Consider the following 20,260-nt stretch of genomic DNA (forward strand, 5'->3'; position numbering starts at 1 on the left):
ACACACACACACACACACACACACACACACACATAAATCAGGAATGGACACATAACTCCAAAGAATAATATAAAACATGCCTCGTAGCAACCAGTTTGGCAAGAAAGCATTGTCATACAGTATCTTAAAAACCTCACAGTGAAGAGTGAAGGTATGCCCACTTATAGATAAAGAACAGCATTCAGTAACATGTGGTCACACCCACACACATACAGCACATTGTCTCACACACACACACCCACACACACACACACACACACACACACACTGGTATAAAATGTTTCATAACAGTTTAACAATGTCTCTTCATTTCCGTGACAGTAATGCAATCGTGCTTCCTTCATGTCGTACTTCTTGTTTTTGGCTTGAACCAAAAAGAGAAAAAAAGAAATATTCGGAGAGCAAAGTGCTCAGAGATTTAAGGGAACCACAAACAGCCCAGATCCAGACTGTTAAAAACTACAGACTGGAGGAAACAAATAAGGCCCTGATAAGAAACACAAAAATCCAAGACAGGGTAGTTGCGTTTGTTGTCTGCATATATGTGCATACGTGCACGTTCTCCTTCATTATAAAGTCCACAACAAAATAAGGGTTCATGCCTGTCAATGACAGTGACATTACCGTGGCCTTTGCTAGCAAAAGGATGAATAAATTACTTAAGTTTACTGTACTTTTTGAGCAGATTCATTAGTGTGTGTCAAATGTCAAACACTTGTTCTTTGGTTATTTTCATCCATAGTGTTGTCCTTGCATATATTCTTTTATAAAACAGTTTTGTTTTTTTCCACAAAAAAATAAATAATTACTCCAGATGAAATACTTGTACTATTGCTCATAAACACAAGCATAGTCACTTCCGTCCTAAGGCAACTGGGCTTCATTATCTCTTGGACAGCTTGGGGAGAAAAAAAACAACCTCCTAACACGAACAACACCCTCCATTTGTGCATCTGAGCAACATACAGTCACGTCTCTGCTGGCCTTCTACTGTCCCCAGAGTGCTTGCACCACGCTTCGAGCTGACCACTCTCTGTCTCTCTTTGCAGTCTCTGACGTATCAGTGGAGTGGGAGTCACTCTGCGGTCAAACGGTCTCTCGTTAACTACCTGGGGGGCCGCTGGTGAGGAAGTAAGTGGTCATCTCTCCCTTCCCCTTCACCTTGACGACACCTCGACATTCCAGCTGGTATCCATTGTTGGCCAACACGTGGTACAAGTCTGTAGTCACCTAAGAGATGACACGGATATTTGACACTCAGGATATTAGATATTCAACCCTTCCTAAGAGTCAGTCCTAGCTTCTCCCTAAAGCATGATGACGGAGGCATACGTTTTTAAATATGAGGAATTTTTTAAAAAAAAAAATCTTCAGCACTTATTAGTGTCTGAAAAAAAGTAGTTCAATTGATACAAGTTAAACCAAAAAGTCTTCAAAATGTTATCTGGGAAATGAAAACAATCAGTTCACGTCAGTGCATAGCAGAGAGGGCATTTTGATCTGCAGTAACACAAAGTGTGCAGCAGATGGCAGCGCTGTTGTAATGAGAATCAATCTTTCAAGGAGCTCTTTTGGCAGTACAGCTTTCGATGTTTCTCACACATTTCAAAATATCTGTTCTGCATCTATAAATAAGATTTTTTTGTTTTCCCAAAGCTAACTTGCTGTGGCTTTCCACCACTGAAGGAGATAACACTGCGATAGCTGCATGAAGTCTACAGGGAATTTAGATTTGGCTCTCTATTCCTCCCCCAGAGGGACTTTAGAGCACAATTACTGCTAGAAAACAACACAGGACTCTTACTTTGGGAGGGCAGATGTCTGGGCCTAAAGTGAAGTAAAGTGAAGGACGGTGCACTGATTGAATGTGCAGAATGTAGTATGTGTGGAAGCATCTGTAGTATGCTTCCACACAGAGCAAAGGTCTAGCTTTAGATATTGTAAACAAGACTTTGAACTGTGTGCGAAGAGCATTTCTCAGCTAGAGCGAAGATGGCTAATGTGCGGCCATTTTTTTGGGTGTAAATAAGCATTTCATGTTGGAATAACCACTGGCAACAATTTGATGACTAATTTAACAAGTAACTGGATTGGTATTCTATGTTGGCTGACTAATCCAACAATTACTAAAAGGACAAAACGTTTTCTTGTAAACATAAAATTGCAAACTGCTGGGGAGTAACTGAGTCACTGTTACCTGAATGTAGTCTGGCACGCCTGTGCTGTCCATCCTGCTGGCCACATTGACCGTGTTCCCCCAGATGTCATACTGGGGTTTCCTGGCTCCTATCACCCCTGCTACAACAGGCCCCATGTTCAACCCTAAGAAAAAACATGGCTGTGAGACATCATAACAGATAGAGGACTTTAACTAAATATTAATGCAGCGTCTGCTTGAACGCATTATTGTTGATCTCCGTTGACTGACATCACAAAAGCGCATCCAAAGAAAACTTATCGGATTTCAAGAGCAATTTTCACTCTCCTTCGTGTTTACCTATCTTCATCTGGAAGTTGTTAAAGGAGTGCTCGTTGATGTATTTCATCTGCTCTCTAAGCCTCATGGCATAATCAGCCAAAGCCAGGATGTGTGAACGGCCCTCTTTATCGTAGGTGGAGTCATTGAGGCCAGAAGCTGCCATGTAGGTGGAGCCAATGGTTTTGATTTTTTCCAGCTGACGGAACCTCTCCTCACTGATAATCTAGGAGAGAACAGCAAAGGACAGAAATAAAAGCAGCATAGCAACAGGTCAGCAGCACTGGCAGATGGTTACATCTAATGACCACACCGTGTCCAGTAAATGTTTCCTAAATTATTGTAACGTGCATTAATTGTTCCTTATATTTCCTTTTGCTCACCTCATCAAAGTCAGCGATGATCTCATTGAGGAGCCTGAGACACTCCACCCCCTCGTTGTTAGCCTCCAGCTCCACATAAAACTCCGAAAAGTTGCTTATGGAGGCAAACATGACAGCAACACACTCACATGACTGATAGTACAACTCGTCATTACGACGCTCCCGTGCAAGGAAGTGAGCAGCTACGTCCTTTGGCAAGATGTTATGGAGCAAGCGGCGATTGTACGCCTGCAGCTCCTCCATGTCCTCCTTCTCCTCTGTAGCCTTAAGTGGGACAGGGAGGGATACGGTTACTTAGTCACGATGTCAGGTGACTGGATTCATGATGTTATTACAGCTGCTAGAATTGGCCTTTTCACAGAAGACAATTTGACACCTCATAGTAAAGATTTTGACATTACATTTAGCTCCTTCACTTTTAGTCCTGCTGCCATATATGTGGGCTCAGCAGCACAGTGGCATGGCTTAATAAGAACAGAGCCACTGTTAAAGCTAAACTACCATGATTTTCAGGCTATGACAAGTCAAACTGCCCACAGTGAAAAATGTCTTTTGCTGAGTTTAAGTATTTTTGGTTTCCTTTTTGTTTATAGTCTACACACGTAATCGTTCAGCCTACCTGCAGCTTCCAGAGGAAGTCCAGACGAGCGGTGGACTCCACCTGCTGGCCGTGCAAGTAGAGAGCCAGAACAAAAACTGTGAGGATTATAGGAGTCATGACCTTTAGGGAGACCTTGGTCACATCGTCGCAGCTGAGGAGGGAAAGATAAGCAATGAATGAGTGTCTTCAATATTAAAACTGATGCATACCACTGTTCTGCAGTTTTATTGGAACCAAATCTGGAAAACAGCCAAGAAAGAGTCATGTCTACAAACTATATGGGCCTCTTAAAGTAGATATAATCAAATATACAACTTAACATACTGCTGCAGAGAATCATTAACAGGTTTTAATTGCCTCAGGAAAAAAAAGAGCATATTTAAAAAAAATAGAACTAAACATGAAAGTAGGTCTATTAGAATATAAATCTTATTTAAAAAAGTACCGTAGGCTAATTTTAACCTAATCCACAGTACTGTGACACAATAGAGACTTTTCAGGTTGAAAACTGGGAAAACAGTGACTGTGTTAGCGTTGCCGGTAGGGGACTCACAATTCGTAGGCAATGACCAGCATGTCTGCGTTGTCAAACAGGGCCACCTGAGGCCACTCCACTAGCAGGAGGAAAGTGAGCTGGATGAACAGCATGAGAGCCAGCTTCCCTATGCTGCTGATGTGGAGGAACACAGAGCAGGCCAGCAGGGTCAGCAATACACTGTAGCTGAAATACTGCAGCACAGAGGAAACAGAGACAAAAGGAGGAGGAGGAAGAAGAGAAGTAGATTTAGGTTTAGAGTGATAAGTCAAGATTTCACCAATGAGGAAAAACAAACATGAACATGAAGAACGCACCTATGATTCAGTGTGCATGTGCAAAAGCAAATACGAAAACCCCTTTTCAAATATTGGCTATGTAAGAGCGCTGTGTTCATTAAACTGCCCAGGTGATGATACAAAGTGACGCACACAAAGAGCCACTTCGAACTTCTAACATTCCCCCCCTCGGTTTCATGAAATCTTAACCACAACTGCAAGTGTGCACGTGTGAGAACAGACATTTTTAGTATGAGCGCTACAGAGGTTCAAGCACGTAATGAACCTTTACTTCTCTCTCTCTTTGTCACTAAGAGCAGGCTCTCTCATTCTCCATGTGGGTATCCGTAACAGCAACGAGGTGCTACAGCTGCTCTCACGCCTCGCACTCAAACTGTGAAAACCCCCTCTTCTGGATTGGGAATAATGAAAATGCGTCACAGACAAATATTTTAATCTTGCTGCAAATTACAAACAAAATTCAGTGAGATAGGACACGACTTCTCCTGTGGACACTCTCCAAACAATTCTGTTTCTTAGTGAGTGCTTCATAAAATCTGCCTCCTGGCTCTTATGAAAAAGCGACCGGAGGTGCTCATTCAGACATGAAAGGGACACGTTCAGAGGCCGTCAGAAGGGAACGAATGTCTGAAAGTGGCTTTACAGACACACAGGCTTTTTAAAAAATGCTGTGGAGCTGACCTCTGGAAAAGGGCAGGGCATTGTCTGGCTGGAACACAGAGTCGAACCGTTGATGGTCAGGTTATAAAGCAGGCAGGAAGTCATTGATGTGTTCAACTCCTTGGCCACACACTCCTTCAGGTTCTCTCTGCTGCATGTAAACTGGCAAGAGAGAAGGAAACAGTTTGTCATTAAAGAGTCAATAATTGGAATCAGCGAGGAAGAGAAGCACATGTTATGCCTTATATTGCAGCACATATGGTGCTGGTTTTAGGAGGCGGTACAACATGTTTGCTGATTATTAAATAACTTTGACCAAGAGATATACAGCGAAGGACATTTTTGCATAGTTTCTAGTTTTCATTGCTCCTCTCAGGTAAAAATAATGACTATAGGCATGTGTAAATTAACAAAGTCCTAGTAAACAAGGGGAACCTCAAGGGCTGTAAAAATAAGCCAGGAAGCTTCTCTCTTGACCAAATGTGTTAATCCTCATGTTAAAATGCTCAGCTACACTTTTCATAGTGTATTTACATTCTGGTACAAAAAAAGGTCCCTTAACCCATTTTTAGTGGACTCATCTCACAAAAAATCTGTCTTTCTATGTGTTGCAGCCCATCTGAGAAGTTTTGTTTAGTGAAATTCATCTGTTACCTATGAACAAATTAACAGCGTGGATGTGTGTCTGTGCTTTGCATCCTTACCTTTCATAAATAAAGCTTGCTAACCAAAGCTTGATAGCATTAGCTGACAACATAGCACTCTGCACCGAGCACTGCGAATACGTTTTAATTCTGGACTTCAAAAATCCAACATGGCACCAACACTCAAGCTTAAAAATGTGTGGTCAGGGGGGCAATGCCCATCTTTTATATAGAGATTTTGCCTTGAGCAGTATTTATGTCAAAATGCTGTATCTGATTATACCCGATATACTAGAAGTTTTCAGTATTCATATAGTCACGCATGTATGGAGCACATATAAAACTGAATGGATCTTTATAATGATCACATGAAGAAAATATTGATTTCTACAACCTCATCCGTCACAGTGATAGATTATGATTAATTGCCTCTATCCAGCAACATCCATATAGCCAGAATAGTGCTTAATTACTTTATGTTAAAAGTAATGTGTAATAATATTTAAAATAATCAGGAAATAAGTATTTCATGATGCAAAAAAGCATCAAAATTAAGACAGTCCATACCATGTTAGCAAAAGAAGAGATATAGAGGAGGAGGATGGTGAAGACGGCCACCAGTGTGCTGTTTGCTCGAGATCGGACTATTTTCTTGGTCACTGTCTGCAAGGCAGCTGGAAAAAGCTTTGATACAGACAGCAGGGAGAGCATCAGATAAGGGAGAGTTAATGCCATTAGCGATGCTGAAAACATGTAATAATAACTCTTATCTACAAGAGGAACCACATGACTGGCGAAGGCCTTTGTTTCGTACTTTGATGCAGGAGTAGATGGCACAGACGAAGAGGATGTTGGCGAGGATGACGAAGACGCTAATGTAAAGACCGAGCATAAGCGGCGTTCTGAGGAATAGATGAAAACAGAGTCATTAAGATGTACAACTCTAATGAACTCCTCATAAACGAATCAAGAGCACATTTCCTGTGCACAATTCAGTATAACTGGAAAAGGCAACTTGTCAAAGAGAACTACTTACTTTGGGAAAATAATAACTTGAATGAAGCAGATACAACAAAAGACAAAAAGTATGCAGGCCACATATCCCCCGAAACGATCGTCAACTTTTTTAGAGTACTACAGAAAAGACAACGAATGAGAAATCAGATGAAATTTACAATTTTTTTTCTTTTAGGGACGTTTTGGGGTGAATTTCAATTAAATTTTTGTCAAATGTCAACCTTTTTCTCAAGTTCTTCAGTCTGAAAAGTGAGCAGAAACTTCTTGACATGATCTTTCCTCAGCTGGTCAATGCTGCGCGCATCGATGGCCCGTCCGAGAAACTCATCCACCTCATCCTCGGTGTTCAGTGCCTCCTGAGTACAGCGACTGTGAAGTACAGGGAACAATAGGTCACTGTCATTGCTGCGTGTTTGCTTCACTGTGAAAGTGTGCGTGTGTGCGTGTACATGTTTAGACATCTTTGTGAGGACAGAAAATTGGCACGTTACTACCCTAAGTGTGGAGCAATAGCCACTTATGGGGACAAAATGCCAGTCCCCACGAGGTTGAAGGCATCGAGGCTCAAAATGTGTTTTAGTGTCAGGATTACAATTGGGTTATGGTTAGGTTTAGGCAAAGGGGAAGTATTATGTCGATTAGATGTCCTCACTAAGACATGAAACGAGTGTGTGCGTGTGTGTACATGAGGATGTTGCCCTATGCTGTGACACAGAGGATGACTCAGAGATAACATGGCATTAGTGTGTTTGATGGATCTGACTGTGCAAAACCAACAGTTTACTCTAAAGTTAAACTGCTACAGTGACAGCTGACAAATCAAACACTTGAAACTGGAGCCCACCCAAAAAAAAACCCACTCACTTTTCTTTGCTGGATGCTTCATCGATGCCCTGAGAAAAACAAAAAGAGAGAGTGAAAACAAAAAGAAAAATCAGGATAGAAAAAGAAACAAAGGGAAAGAGATTATCATGTGGTCACAGTACGACTGAAAAATAGACACAGACTCAGACATCTGCACAGCTAATCCCTGTGAGCCAGACTGATGTTTTAATTAATGCTGGGAGGCTTCAAATTACACCCTCTTTGCCCCTAGGGCTGAAACCCTTTGAGATGGAGAAAAAAAAGGAGGAGGAGAGAAAAGAATGTACGAAAGAAAAGGAAATGAGACTTCAAACATAGAGAGAGAGGATGTCAGAAAAAGTGTGTGAAAAAGAAAACATATGCAGCTGCAGACTCATCATATTAGCTCAAATAGGAATCCTTGAGAGCCCTACAGATCAGTACTTCTTCTCAGGTCCTCGTTGTCTTCTGTTACTGTTTGCCACTCAAATGTATTTATTTATTCACAGAACACTGTCTAATATGAAGCCAAAAGTAAGATGGGAACAAATAAGCGTGTACAGCTATGCCAGCAACTCTGTGAGGCTTTACACAGCAACATAAGGTAGGCATGCTTACGTCACGTCACCAATACTTATCTTAATACGCATGTTAGCATGCAAGTCAGGACAAGGGTAAGAATACTCTGTAACAGTAAGCTAAGATGCCATCTGTAAAAACAGCACCATAAAAATGTAGAAATACAACCCAGACAGATGACGCTACGGCTGAAGTGTCACTAACTTTAGTTCTTCCAGTCGCCACTTGAGGCCAGTTCCAAAAGCGAGTCAAATCTCGTCTTCTTGTTAAAATGTCCAACATCACAAATTTAAATAAAGATGTTTGCAACCCGTTATAAAGAATGATTTTGTTCTCCCTTCATAACAATTTTAAAGTTGGAGTGGGGGAGGCGGGGGTCATTTCCTTCAACTATTTGGATTTTCTTAAGCCTTAAAAGAAGAACAGGTGACCTCACAGTAGATATGTCCATCTCTTTTATACAGTCTGTGATACCAACTCTATCCAGATGAAATGTCCACAACAGTATATGCACACATTTTTTTAAACAACCTATTGAAAGTATATTTATAATTTAACTTGAGAGAATGGAGAGGATGAGGAGGTACTGTAGAAAAGTGCATACTGTTCCCTCTGTGTAACTCACCATCTTCTGGTAGGCTTTAGGCTCCTTGTTTCTGTTGAAAGACCTGTCAGGCACCCAACGTGGCATCACTCCCTCTGCAGAATTTGCACGTGTACGCTGCATTTTAGCTATCATGGCTTTCTCTTCTTTCTGGAAGTGAAGAAACCCCAACAGGGTAAGTGCTTTGAAAAATAACGTCTTCTATTCCAGGTGACAACCCATTATATTATTTGTGTGAAATATAGCACTAGTGTGGTATTCAGATGAGGTCAAGCAGATAAGCATGTGCGTGTGTGTGTGTGCGTGTGTGTTTGACCATGCACTAACCCTTTTCTGGCTGCAGCCCAGCACCAAGAAGGTTTCAATGTTGTGTTCCTTCAGGTAAGCATTCCTCTCCCCTCCAAAACCTGGCTCCACTTCATAGTCCCCGTTCAGATACTGCAGTGTCGCTTTGGTGATGTGGATACGACTACACACACGCCCACACACAACATAAAGTGTGTCTTAAAACATAAATCCTATGGAAGATTAATCCAGCACGGTAACGAGGTAATTTGGGCAGGACCTACCCAGCCTTTCCCCCAGCCTCCATTTGGTTGGCAAGGGTCACGTCGTTAGACCACACATCAAACTGCCACTTGCGCAAGCCAAGCACCCCGCAGTGAACGCGCCCGCTGTGGATGCCCACCCGCATGTTCACGTTAACGCCTGTAACCTCTCTCACCAGCCTGCAGATGAACACACACACGAACACTGATGTCAAAAGGCGAGCATCACGTTCAGCTTCACAAAGTCTCCTCAAAACCCTGTGTGCCATCCACAGATAAAATATATGCAATAAACAAAGCCTCACATCAGATCCACATATACACAAATAATTAGTCAGAGTTAAAAGTAAAGGTTTGAGACTGTTCTAAAGGCTCTGGTCCAGACAGTTTTTTCCAGTCTTGGTGGATAATAATGTCAATGAGAGCATACAAGCTCTGCCGTCAAACCAAAGAAGCCATCCACCTGCTCTTCAAACCTTCTGTTTGGGAGGTGAACCCAATCACTCACAAGCTGGCTTTAAGAGAGCGTGGCTTAAAGGAAGTGGAGCAAAAGCACTAAGGCTAGGCACCTCAGTATAAGATAAAAAGGGAATATTGTCAATCATGCTAATTACTATAGTTGAGTAAAAGGACAAAAAATGGAAAACCGAGCATAATAAATCGTCTTCAACTTTCAGTGAAATATAACGGTGGCTGTCTTAAGTGTGCATTTTACTCACGAGATAGCTTCAATCATGTCTACTCCCATCTCTACACAGCAGTGGGCGTGGTCAGCACGGGGCTCAGGCAGTCCTGACACACAGTAGTAACAGTCGCCAAGGATTTTAATACGCAGACAGTGATTCTCCTGTAAACAAAGACACAACGCATAAAATGTTAGACCTTCACCTACAGCTGATTCACAGCATGTCAAATAGATTATAAACGCATAATGTGAATGATTTATAAGCCTCGGCAAAGTTCAATTAGCAGGTTACACAATGCTTAAGTATCAGTAAATGCATCATTTTCTATTCGTCATACTAACTAGGACTGAGACTACAGACTGTAAAGATGCGTATGAACCGGTGGTTCAAAGTTTCGCTATGACAGTAGTGGCAGCCATCAGCAAAGCTCACCGAAGCCAGCTTGTCAAAGCGGGCAAACAGCTCGTTCAGCGTCATGACCAGCTCCTGGGCCGTGCACTGAGATGCCAGGCTGGTGAAGCCCTCAATGTCTGCAAACAGTATGCTGCAGGAGAGATGATGGGGAGGGAAACAGAGAGAGGGGAAGCAGAACAGACAGAGGGAAAGAAAGGGGAGAAAAAGGAGACACAGAATGCAATCAATCAACATGGTGTAGAAAGAGACAGCATGGTCTAGCGGCTCCCTCCTCCTGTTCAACTATCATGTGAGCAAGGGAAAGAGAGGCAGACATTTGTTCGGCTCTGGCTCGCATCATTCAGGCCAATGTAGGTCACCTCCTCCAGCCCTTCCCTCTGAGAACGCCCCCCTCCCCTCCTCTCTACCCCTCGATCCCTCTGTCTGCATGCCTTTCATTGCAAACTTTTGATAGTAATGAAAGGCGAGGATAAACAACACCCCAGACGAAAGTTAGACATGAAGGCAACAGATGGCGCTGTGACCACTGCGAGGTCATCCAACAGGGACAAACTCGCACTTAATTACAGCGGTCAAAGTCTTGTCTGCGTCTACCACTGTGGACAAGATGTGGCGATGCCATGATGCACCACTTCATCTGTAAGGGACAGAATTAACAAATAAACAAATAAACAAACCTATAGTATTTTCTCACTGGTGGGAGCAGAGCCTAAAGTTGATGCCGGATGGACATTTTTTTTTACCCATATTTTGAGATATGCGTTTTTGCTAACACCACTTTTAGTGAACCAGCTTCCTATTGTAAACAGCAGCATCATGAAAAACACATCAGGAGTAACCAGCGCAGTTTTTGGAAGAAAAAGCTCAGGGCTCAGAACTGAGTACTGAGTATGCCATATACTGTAGTCTTACTGGCAACCCAGTAAAACTAAGGTACTGAAACTTCATATACCTTAGTTTTACTGGTTTGCCAGTAAAACTCTATTATTATTCACTCCTGCAGTAACTTATACTTGGCAGGAGTGTTCTGTTTTAGGACTTCCCAGTCCTTCACACACAGAGAGCCAGGAGAAGCACTGGGAGACATGTGGCTACATGAAAAGACAGAGGCGGCGAGAGATGCAAGAATGGAGCGGCATCAACAACAATAGATATGATACGGATAAGCTCAGAAACAGCATAAAAGGGAGTCGCTCAGATGGACATGGGCTGTAAAGTGGCCTGGAGATGCACTGCGACTGTGAGCATGCTAACGTAGCTTAAAAGGACACCTTAATAACATTTGTGATTGCACAGCTCTCAAGTGAACGATCTCATGTGGGCGAGCAATGGGAAGGGATGAGCTGCTTTAATTACTGCTTTACTTAATGCTTTGCTTAATGCTAAATTTGATTTGTCTTTCTAAGTAACTTTGTAAAATGCTTGACTAAATATAGTTTAAAATTACAGACCTGTTAGGGTTAAGCTAATCAAAACACTCTGAATATCTTGAGTTTAGTTGTTTTCTAAGTGTTATTGCCTTTTCAAAGCAACCCAAGTATTTTTTATCTTCTAGTCTTGTGTTGAATTTGGATAATGGATTGCTTGTGTAAGTTTATACCTTGGTAGGTCAGTGGTGCTGCATCTGGGTCACCTATGACAGGAGATCTTTGCTTTAACCTCATTACAATCTCCACGCCACCACAACATGGACAGTGCTGGCTAAACTCTGCTGCAGTACAGCCAATAGAAAGATTCAATCACCTGTTAGTAGTCAGTCATCAGTGATGGATGAGAGTAGGAGGCAGCAAACTCTGAGATCTGTCGGAAATTATTTGCTACAGAAAGCACATCAGCGTCCTGAAGCCAATATTGTTGCTTATGCCGATGCTGTCAGTGTCAATAACCAGCAACATGCATAATACATGCTCTAAAGGAAATAGCGGTTGGAGGGACTCTGAGGTCGAAGCTAGCTGAGCACTCCCACATTTTTTGAGCCTTATAGTATGTTCGTGCAGAAGCATGTGCGTGCATTCATCTGTCTGTGTTTACCTAACATTGTCGTGTTTTTGAATGTAGATCTTGTGGAACATCATATCTTCCTTCTTGGCACTGATATCAGCCTGCATCTCCATGGCAACGTGATGTGGCAGCACCGACAGCAGTAAGCGCTCCTGAGAGAGAGGTAGAGATGACACAAGAGAATGAGAGAACAGACAGAGAGATGAATTAAAACAGAAAGGAAGATATGACAGTGCACCATAAAGAGAGTTCATTCATTTTCAGCGTTTTCCACTGTTGGAGTGTTTACTGAGTCACCCTGGCTCGCTGGGATCTGCGTGGGAAGGTGTTAGTAAATTAGAGTGGAGCGGAGATACACGTTATACTCCAGAACATATTGTTGACCTCAAAAAGGGAGACAAACAAATTAGACTAGAAAACTGAGACACTCATTTGTTGCTCTTCTGCATTTGTGTATATGTCTTTCTACAGGACTTGGTCTCAGCAGGTGTCTCTATGTGTGTGCCTGTGCATACCGTGTGCACATAAGTGTACCTGTTGCTGGTTTTCCCTCTGTAGGTGCAGTCTGGCCTGAATGTATCCTCTAGTCTCCTGGAAGGCCTGTCTTTGGGAGACTTCAGCGGGGTAGTGAGTACAGATCCCGATCATGTTAGTGCACAGGAAGATCAGCATATTGGCACTGATCTGAAAACACACAGACAGACACAAAGCGTGAGGTCGAAGCTGAAAAGAAAACAAAAGAGCATCAAACATGTGCAGATCTTGTCATAATAATTCAATAAACTCTGACTGACCTGGGTGAGGTCATTGAGAGAAAATGATAACATGCTATGTCATAGGAATTACTGCAAGGCGAAAGATTCCTCAAATGTCTGAGGGGCCATTAGATATGATCTGGTTAGAGACGATGAGCATGGCCTTGTGTTTGCTTTGCAAAGGATTTTTTCACACTTGTTCTTAATGGCAGAGAGGAAGCCCAGACTTTTTAATGCTATGAATCAGTGGAGACGCGGGAGGATTGTGTCATTCCAGCTTTTTTTTCTTAAGAGCTAACAACAATATTGTATTTATTGCGCTGAATCCAATTAAAAGGCAAAAACAGGGAGATTATTCCAGCATTTCAAAAGATGACTTTTGTTAAAATCTAAAATCTCCTGGCAAATAGTACAAAGCAGAGAGACAGAACATCTTTTATGCAAGCGGTAGTCTATCTCAATGCGCAACTTCAGATAGAAGCAGACAGATCCAGTACTGTAACTTCCTTGTGTGTACCCACTAAGTTTAACAATGAGGCTCTGCTCTGCACAGTCTGTATAACATTATCTGTGGCTTGAGTAAATTAAGTTTATCGTGTGCAGTTAACTTTGTGGGGTCATTGACCTTAAAGGCATTCCTCTGTGCTGCTCCACTCACTTTTTGTGTTTTCGGATGCGTGCCGTAAGCCAGCGTTTGAGTCTGTTAGTGATTTCTTTTCTCACTAGTCCACAGCCAAGACTGAAGATCAGAAATGGATGCCTTGAGCTCTGGACTTCCCCTCAGCTTAGAAACACGTGGGCATGCACGTTCACACACAAACACAAACACACACACACACACACACACGTCCCCTCCATGTTCAGAAACACACTCCAGCCTGGGAAAGTCACTTCACCTCTGACCACAGCCCAGGGTGCTTCCTCTGAAGATGATATCATCAATAATGAGAACAGGACATGCACGCACTGGACACACTAAAGCCTGAATGTTAAAGCTGTCTTAAAGACATCACTCTCAGTGAACTTGAAGATTTGAAAACTTTGTGCCATGGCTGGTATGTCACCAGACCAGTGTGTTTCTCTGTGCATGCTTGTAATGTGTCTTTATCAGACAGTTGGCGGAACAGAGCCGCTGAACTGGAGATAGGGGCTGATTATCTGTATATGTACATTCACTGCATTTTTTAAAGATGTGTCTCCGCCTTTTCAAAAAGCATCACTGCGCTAGCATCCACACTTCAACCCTCACGCTTGCAGAGTGATGGCAGATCTTCTGCCACTGTCCCCACATAAAGGTTTACAGTGTATACACAAGAACTTACTATTTGTTGTCACGACAAGGCAGAGATAATCTAACAGCCTGTGCTTGAAATGAAACACAACACCATTACCAAAGGACAGTGGCAGGCAAATTCGGTTCATTTTGTTAAGTGGCCCTTCTAAGATACAGGACCTTCTGCAACTAACTGACCATACTTCTCAACAATGCACATGTTTCAGAGATTCGAGCTTTCCATGTGAGCAATTTTAATCCATATATTATTCCTAGAAAAGAAATTAACTGATAGTCTGGCTATGCACGCATAAAGACTCTCAGTGCAATGATGTGCTGGGATAGCGAGGATAGGCATTTATTTGCAAATAGGATGCAAATGTATGTGCAGCATTTATTGAAGCTTGCAAAAGCCTTAAAATGCAAGAGGGGACGAGGCATTCAGGACTATTAAAACCTACTGACTGCATGTAGAAGAGTAGTGCAATATAACAGCCGGATAGCTATAAATGAGTGAAAGTGAAGTGTGAAGAAACATGATGAACAAAGCTTGTATTAATGCCAACTTATATGCTTAGAGATTAGAGGCAGACGCATTCACAGAGACTTTTGAATAAATCTTGTGTGTGTGTGTGTGTGTGTGTGTGTGTGTGTGTGTGTGTGTGTGAGAGAGTCCTTTTGGACTGGCAGCTCTTTGATCCTGAAGCTTGTTGTGTCTGCTGCTGCACTCATATCACCCAGAACTCCAAATCTAGCACAGACCCCCGGCTGACACTACCCTGCCTAAACAGTGAAGACAGAAAAGCAGCTTCTCTCCATTAACACTGAGCCAGTCTCTTTATAACGACTAATCTGGATTTAGAGTATATTCCACTGATGCCTCCTGACCATTTTTCCTGCAGACTTTTGGCTCTTAAAGATGAGCCTGCCTACACATCTACTTAGGCAGGCACTTTTGGCGGTGAAGTTAAAAGGAGACCAAACATTGGCTTATAAGGTGCGGTTCACAGCAAGGTGCTTTATAAAGTTAAAAAAAGAAAAAAGGATAGCATGCTAATAATCAAATGAGGGAATGGGGATGGAAAAGATCTCTGCTTGGCAAACACACACTAAATCCATTCTATCTTTAATAATATCCCACTGGACAATTCCCTCATGCTCAAGCATGCTGGAACACACATGTGCCCAGATCGAGTTATGACAACAACATCCTTATCCATTTTTTAAGAGATAAAAAGTAACAAAAAGAGATAAAAGTGAGATAAAAGTTCTTCTGATCAATAAAATAAAGTTTTGTGGCATTTGACAGCACATCTACACTGTACAGGCATTACTTTTGCTCTTTTAGCTAAGTGAAGGCAACAGTAAACCACAGAGTGTCATATTAAATTGTAACTATAATCATGGACAATACACCGAGGGTAGCTAAAAACTAGGACCTGTCAATCACAGATACTAAAATAAGCCAGCTGGTTAAAGGCGCTTTTCTTTTGGTCGGTGCTTGGATTCATGCAGTTGTATCTAAAAAGCCTGAAAGAAAAGTTCAGATATTTCACTAACCCTGAGCAAAAAAGCTTAAACTTTAAAAGGCCAAAGTGCTACATCCCATAAGTCAACACTTGGGACACTGACTGCAGTTGACATGGGGACTAAACTCCAGCACATGACCTCTGATAGGCATCTGGAGCTTTTCAAAATGTCTTACAAAGATAAACGGCAGAGCCCAGTCACACGCTGCTGATCATAGCCTGCAAAAACACAAAACAACATGTAGTACCACTGTAGTAAAAATAGACAATACTGTCCCATTTTGTTTGCCTACACCTGATCTAATCAGCTGTCACTAAACTGTGTAATTACTCATTTAAGAAGGATGCTATTCCTTATAAAGGCAGATATTGCTGAAGGGTGGGGGTGCCTTCTTTGCCATCTTGGGCTCTTGCCATCTGCAATCGGAGCTTTGTTTTTGTCATGACTCCGGCCAAACCAAAATTGGTCTCAGGCGACCAGTGAGGCCACGGAGTAATCTTTGTGAAACGCTGAAGCAAATTCCGCGAAGCTAAATAGAGCTGGACCCAGGCCGCACATCTGCCAGATAAACAGATCCTGAATTAATACTTACATGAGGAAAATAAAACACGTGGAAAATCTCCCAGCTATCCTGGAATTACTATAACAAACTAACCGCCAGCTTAAACTACCCGCTCACTTCTTTTAATACCAACAAGTTTTTCCACAAATCAAAACACTGTGAAGCTTGTTTGTCCCTCATTTTCAATATCTCATCTTTCAATTTACTGTTAGCAGGCTGAACTACAAACTACCAGATAATATTCCTTGTTGAGTAAAACATACAGTACAAGTAGCTTGCCGTAATTACACTAATCTTCTTTTGCCACTTTATGTTATCTATGGAAGCTCAAGACAGACATGAAGAAAGTCTAAGACAGCAAGTGATATCAAGTCAGTAAAGTCATAACGATTTTAAAGAAAAAATAACAGTAAACGAGAGACACGTGGGTTGGTAAAGTTGGACACAAATAAGAAGTGAGTGGTTAATGAGAACATTGATGTTCCCTCAACAAAGAATAGCAGACACACAACTTTTAGCAATTACTTCCTTTTTGTTAAAAAAATTATATCATGTAACATCTCCAGTTTGGGTTTGCTCCAGGACCCTTTATTTGCCCCCCATTTCCTCTCTTCCCCAGGATTTTCTGTCTCTATAAAAGTTCAGAAGTGTTACGAGCAAGTAAATGGCTCATGACTACTGGAAGTTCTATTCAATTTAAAGATGCAGTCAAATTAATAAAAATTAAAGACCATAAAAAGTGGAGACTGTTCATTTCTTGGTCATTGAGCAAACTCACAAATTCAGCAGAGGATCACACAAAGCCCCCCCCCCCCCTCTTTTTTGTAAACATTTTGCCAACATTACCATAACAACTGCTGTTCTCATTTACTTGCTGAATTATCACTCATTACGTAAAAGAATTTTAGCTCCAAGTTGTGGTTCAAATCACACAAGCTGCTGTGTGTCTCCGTTGCTCAGAGGTCTGGGGTCAGTGTGTAGAACTAGACTCAACCCTCTCCTTCCAGCTTTCCAGCTGTGTCCTTGCTAACCCTCCACTTCCTGCCTGCTCAGACCCTCACAGGCACAGCTGCAATTAAAACACGGCAGCTGAAGGAACACAGAATCTGACAATTAGACTATCCAACCAACCAACCAACCGGCAGTTCACTTTCCTCCTCCCAAAGACTGAGCTGTGTGACAGAGGTCAGACCTTGAAGTGTGTGAGTATGAGCTGAACATCCAGGAATTCCCGCTCGAGCTTCTATTTCATCTCTGTTTGCACATAACGTAAAACATAAAGGCCATTGCATCTCTAGAGAGACCAATGTAACATTAATATCGAGGCATTGCTCAAAAGAAGGAAAATGGCTCTGTAGTGCAAATCCAGAGCACCGTGTTTGTGTAATACATGGTAAGTTTGTTATTTTTTGGGTAAGACTGTCTTTAGGCTGGAGTGAGAGAATTAAAAGGGGGAAACATTAAACAACTTTAAAATAAATGTGCACAAAGGTCAAACTAAACACGCATGAGTTCAGTTTAACTGTTCAGTTATATAAGCATGTGCTCGCCCACTGTCCCGCCCTGCTCTCGCTCAACAACATCACACACCGCTGGCTTTTACTAAGTATGCAGATCAATACTGGGACAAGAACAGGTTATAGTTTAAACAGTGAAGACTTGTCTTTCACCACTTGCTCGGTCAAGGATGAGCTGATACTGAACTCATGCATGTAAGACATTTGCCTCCTGGGCTGATTTCTGGAAATGCCATGTGGCACGTTTATGAAGCCTAAAACATGAGCATCGTTTCAGAATTTGAGAATAGATGTATAAGTGAGTACGATTTTAGAGAAACGCAAAGAAATGTACAACAAGAAATGTCCTGGTCACCTCTGTCCATTTCAACAGGAAGCGACTGTTTATTTTATCTTCCATATTCACAGAAGTTATATAATAATTAAACTAGAAACATAACATAAAACTTTTGCACGAACACAAGACAGAGCTCACCTTGATTTGGATTAAATCTGATGATGTGAAATTATAATCATGGGCCTGGGGTATTGTTATTATATCTGATGACATTCACTTAAAATGTGAAAAAAAGCATACTCAGAGGCCCAGTCATTTAAACCTAAAATAAATCTATACACACTGGATGACATGAGCTAAAAGATCTGCTCTGGTCAGCTGGAACACAGTATTGCACAGCACAGCGCATAAATGAGGATCTATGTAGTCTATTACATTCGACATGTGTTCTTCCTATTTTATTAGAAAGAAGGTGTTGCCTATTTGTACAATGATAGCAAACATGTTATTACAGCTTCACCCTATCAGTACCTCCTCACTCCAGCCTGACATATGTCGCCTCTGTTACAGTTTTGTAACTGTAACCAAGTTAGCCAGGATAACAGGACAGTTGGCTAGTGTAACTGTGACCTTTGACAGAGACCCATTCACCTTCCTGTCACGAACACTGGGATCGGTACTGCACTCAACAATATCCAGAGTAAAACCGCCTTTAAAAGCTTAGGGGCATACATGCCGCACAGATGCACATTTAACACCACTAATGGATTCCTAATATATATCTCTTGGCTGTCAGCCATGGCAGTTCAGCCTCAAATCCCTGTATTTACTTTTGCAGGGAGCCAAGTTGTTAGTAAACCATGAACTGTTATTAGAAGCCTGCACTTCCTCCTGCCTGACTCACACAGCTATTATTAGCCTGGCTATTATTTCCCTTATCACTCTCTGTATTTTAACAGTAATGTTTCACTTATTGTCAATCCTAATTTCTCCCACCCATGGTGATAAAAATTATCCGGGTTCGCATTGTTGCCTTTGGCTGTAATACAATAACTGGATGAGTCACAACTTTCTCACTCTCTGATAGGGTGGCGTCGGGAGTAAAGGGGGTGAGGGGTGGGCGGGTGGGGTCTTTTATTTCGGCTACTGAATTGTTTGGGAGGTGAAGTACCTGACGATGAGTTCTCACCATCTGACAGCAGCAAAGGGAGGGAGGCGCTCCGAGGCCTGCAAGTGAAGCTGATAGACAGATCGTGTATTGCAAATGTGTAATGTGTAATATTTTTGAACCGATGACTCAAGAACATCCGAGCATCACAGCTGGTACCATCTAAATTCAAGACGATCTCTATAATTTTCATTTAGCAGCAGAGAGCAGAGGCTGTTCCCTACACGTGAATATCAGACATAGCGCCCGTCATAATTCAAAGGGTTAAAGTAGCTGAAGTTGTAGCTGCTTTTGGATTTTCTTATGCAACACAAATGTTCTGGCATAAATGCATTATGCATGCCTCGGTCATGCTTGCAACATTTCATTGACAGATTTCACCAGTGTTAAGCTGAAGGATCAGTGTGTTTCCACCACTCCCACATTCGCCGACCCCAAAGCAATTTGGCAAAAGAAACAGGTTCTTCCTCAGGTGTCGGATCACCACACAATCAGCAGAGTGCAGACTGGTTGTGCTGATGTGTCAAGGGGTAGTGTTTTTCACAGCTTCCACTGCTCTGTGAAAGAGTTGGTATTTGTCTATGGAAATATTTGTTTGTTTCTGCAAACAAATGAAAATGTGTAGCCTCGACCCACATATAATACAATACAATCATAGATCTTGGAAACACTGATCCAATGAAACAATGGTAGAATAAGGAACATGACCTCCCATACGGAGTATGGCTATAATAATGCCAGCTGTTACTTACTTTCAACCACCAAGCAAGTGCTCAGCACTATGAGCTGAAATTATAATCTTAACTTGACTCTTTTCACTCTGTTTTTCTACACCACTCTGCAACTGATCATTAGTTATTATTAATCTCCGTCTCTCTTCGACAGTAT

At 41.9% G+C, this 20,260-nt stretch overlaps 1 protein-coding gene across 2 annotated transcripts in view; it reads right to left on the reverse strand.

The window, feature by feature from the left end:
* Positions 1-6: 6 nt before the first annotated feature.
* LOC102305533 (adenylate cyclase type 6) overlaps positions 7-20,260 on the reverse strand; it is a 30,932-nt gene continuing 10,678 nt past the window's right edge. For both annotated transcript variants that reach the window (XM_005914809.3, XM_014339409.2), the window contains 19 exons: positions 12,825-12,974; positions 12,321-12,442; positions 10,308-10,419; positions 9,909-10,036; positions 9,211-9,369; positions 8,969-9,110; positions 8,663-8,791; positions 7,480-7,508; positions 6,837-6,984; positions 6,635-6,732; positions 6,413-6,500; positions 6,166-6,282; positions 4,976-5,116; positions 4,014-4,189; positions 3,479-3,611; positions 2,860-3,123; positions 2,498-2,702; positions 2,198-2,322; positions 7-1,230 (listed from right to left, as the gene is read on the reverse strand). In XM_005914809.3, the coding sequence (XP_005914871.1) occupies positions 1,102-1,230; positions 2,198-2,322; positions 2,498-2,702; positions 2,860-3,123; positions 3,479-3,611; positions 4,014-4,189; positions 4,976-5,116; positions 6,166-6,282; positions 6,413-6,500; positions 6,635-6,732; positions 6,837-6,984; positions 7,480-7,508; positions 8,663-8,791; positions 8,969-9,110; positions 9,211-9,369; positions 9,909-10,036; positions 10,308-10,419; positions 12,321-12,442; positions 12,825-12,974 (2,595 nt within the window). In that variant the 3' untranslated portion in view covers positions 7-1,101. The remainder of the gene's footprint in view (positions 1,231-2,197; positions 2,323-2,497; positions 2,703-2,859; positions 3,124-3,478; positions 3,612-4,013; positions 4,190-4,975; positions 5,117-6,165; positions 6,283-6,412; positions 6,501-6,634; positions 6,733-6,836; positions 6,985-7,479; positions 7,509-8,662; positions 8,792-8,968; positions 9,111-9,210; positions 9,370-9,908; positions 10,037-10,307; positions 10,420-12,320; positions 12,443-12,824; positions 12,975-20,260) is intronic.

Source organism: Haplochromis burtoni, unplaced genomic scaffold, assembly GCF_018398535.1.
Source record: "Haplochromis burtoni strain Fernald_Lab_line unplaced genomic scaffold, NCSU_Asbu1 Contig_9, whole genome shotgun sequence".
Lineage (NCBI taxonomy): Eukaryota > Metazoa > Chordata > Actinopteri > Cichliformes > Cichlidae > Haplochromis > Haplochromis burtoni.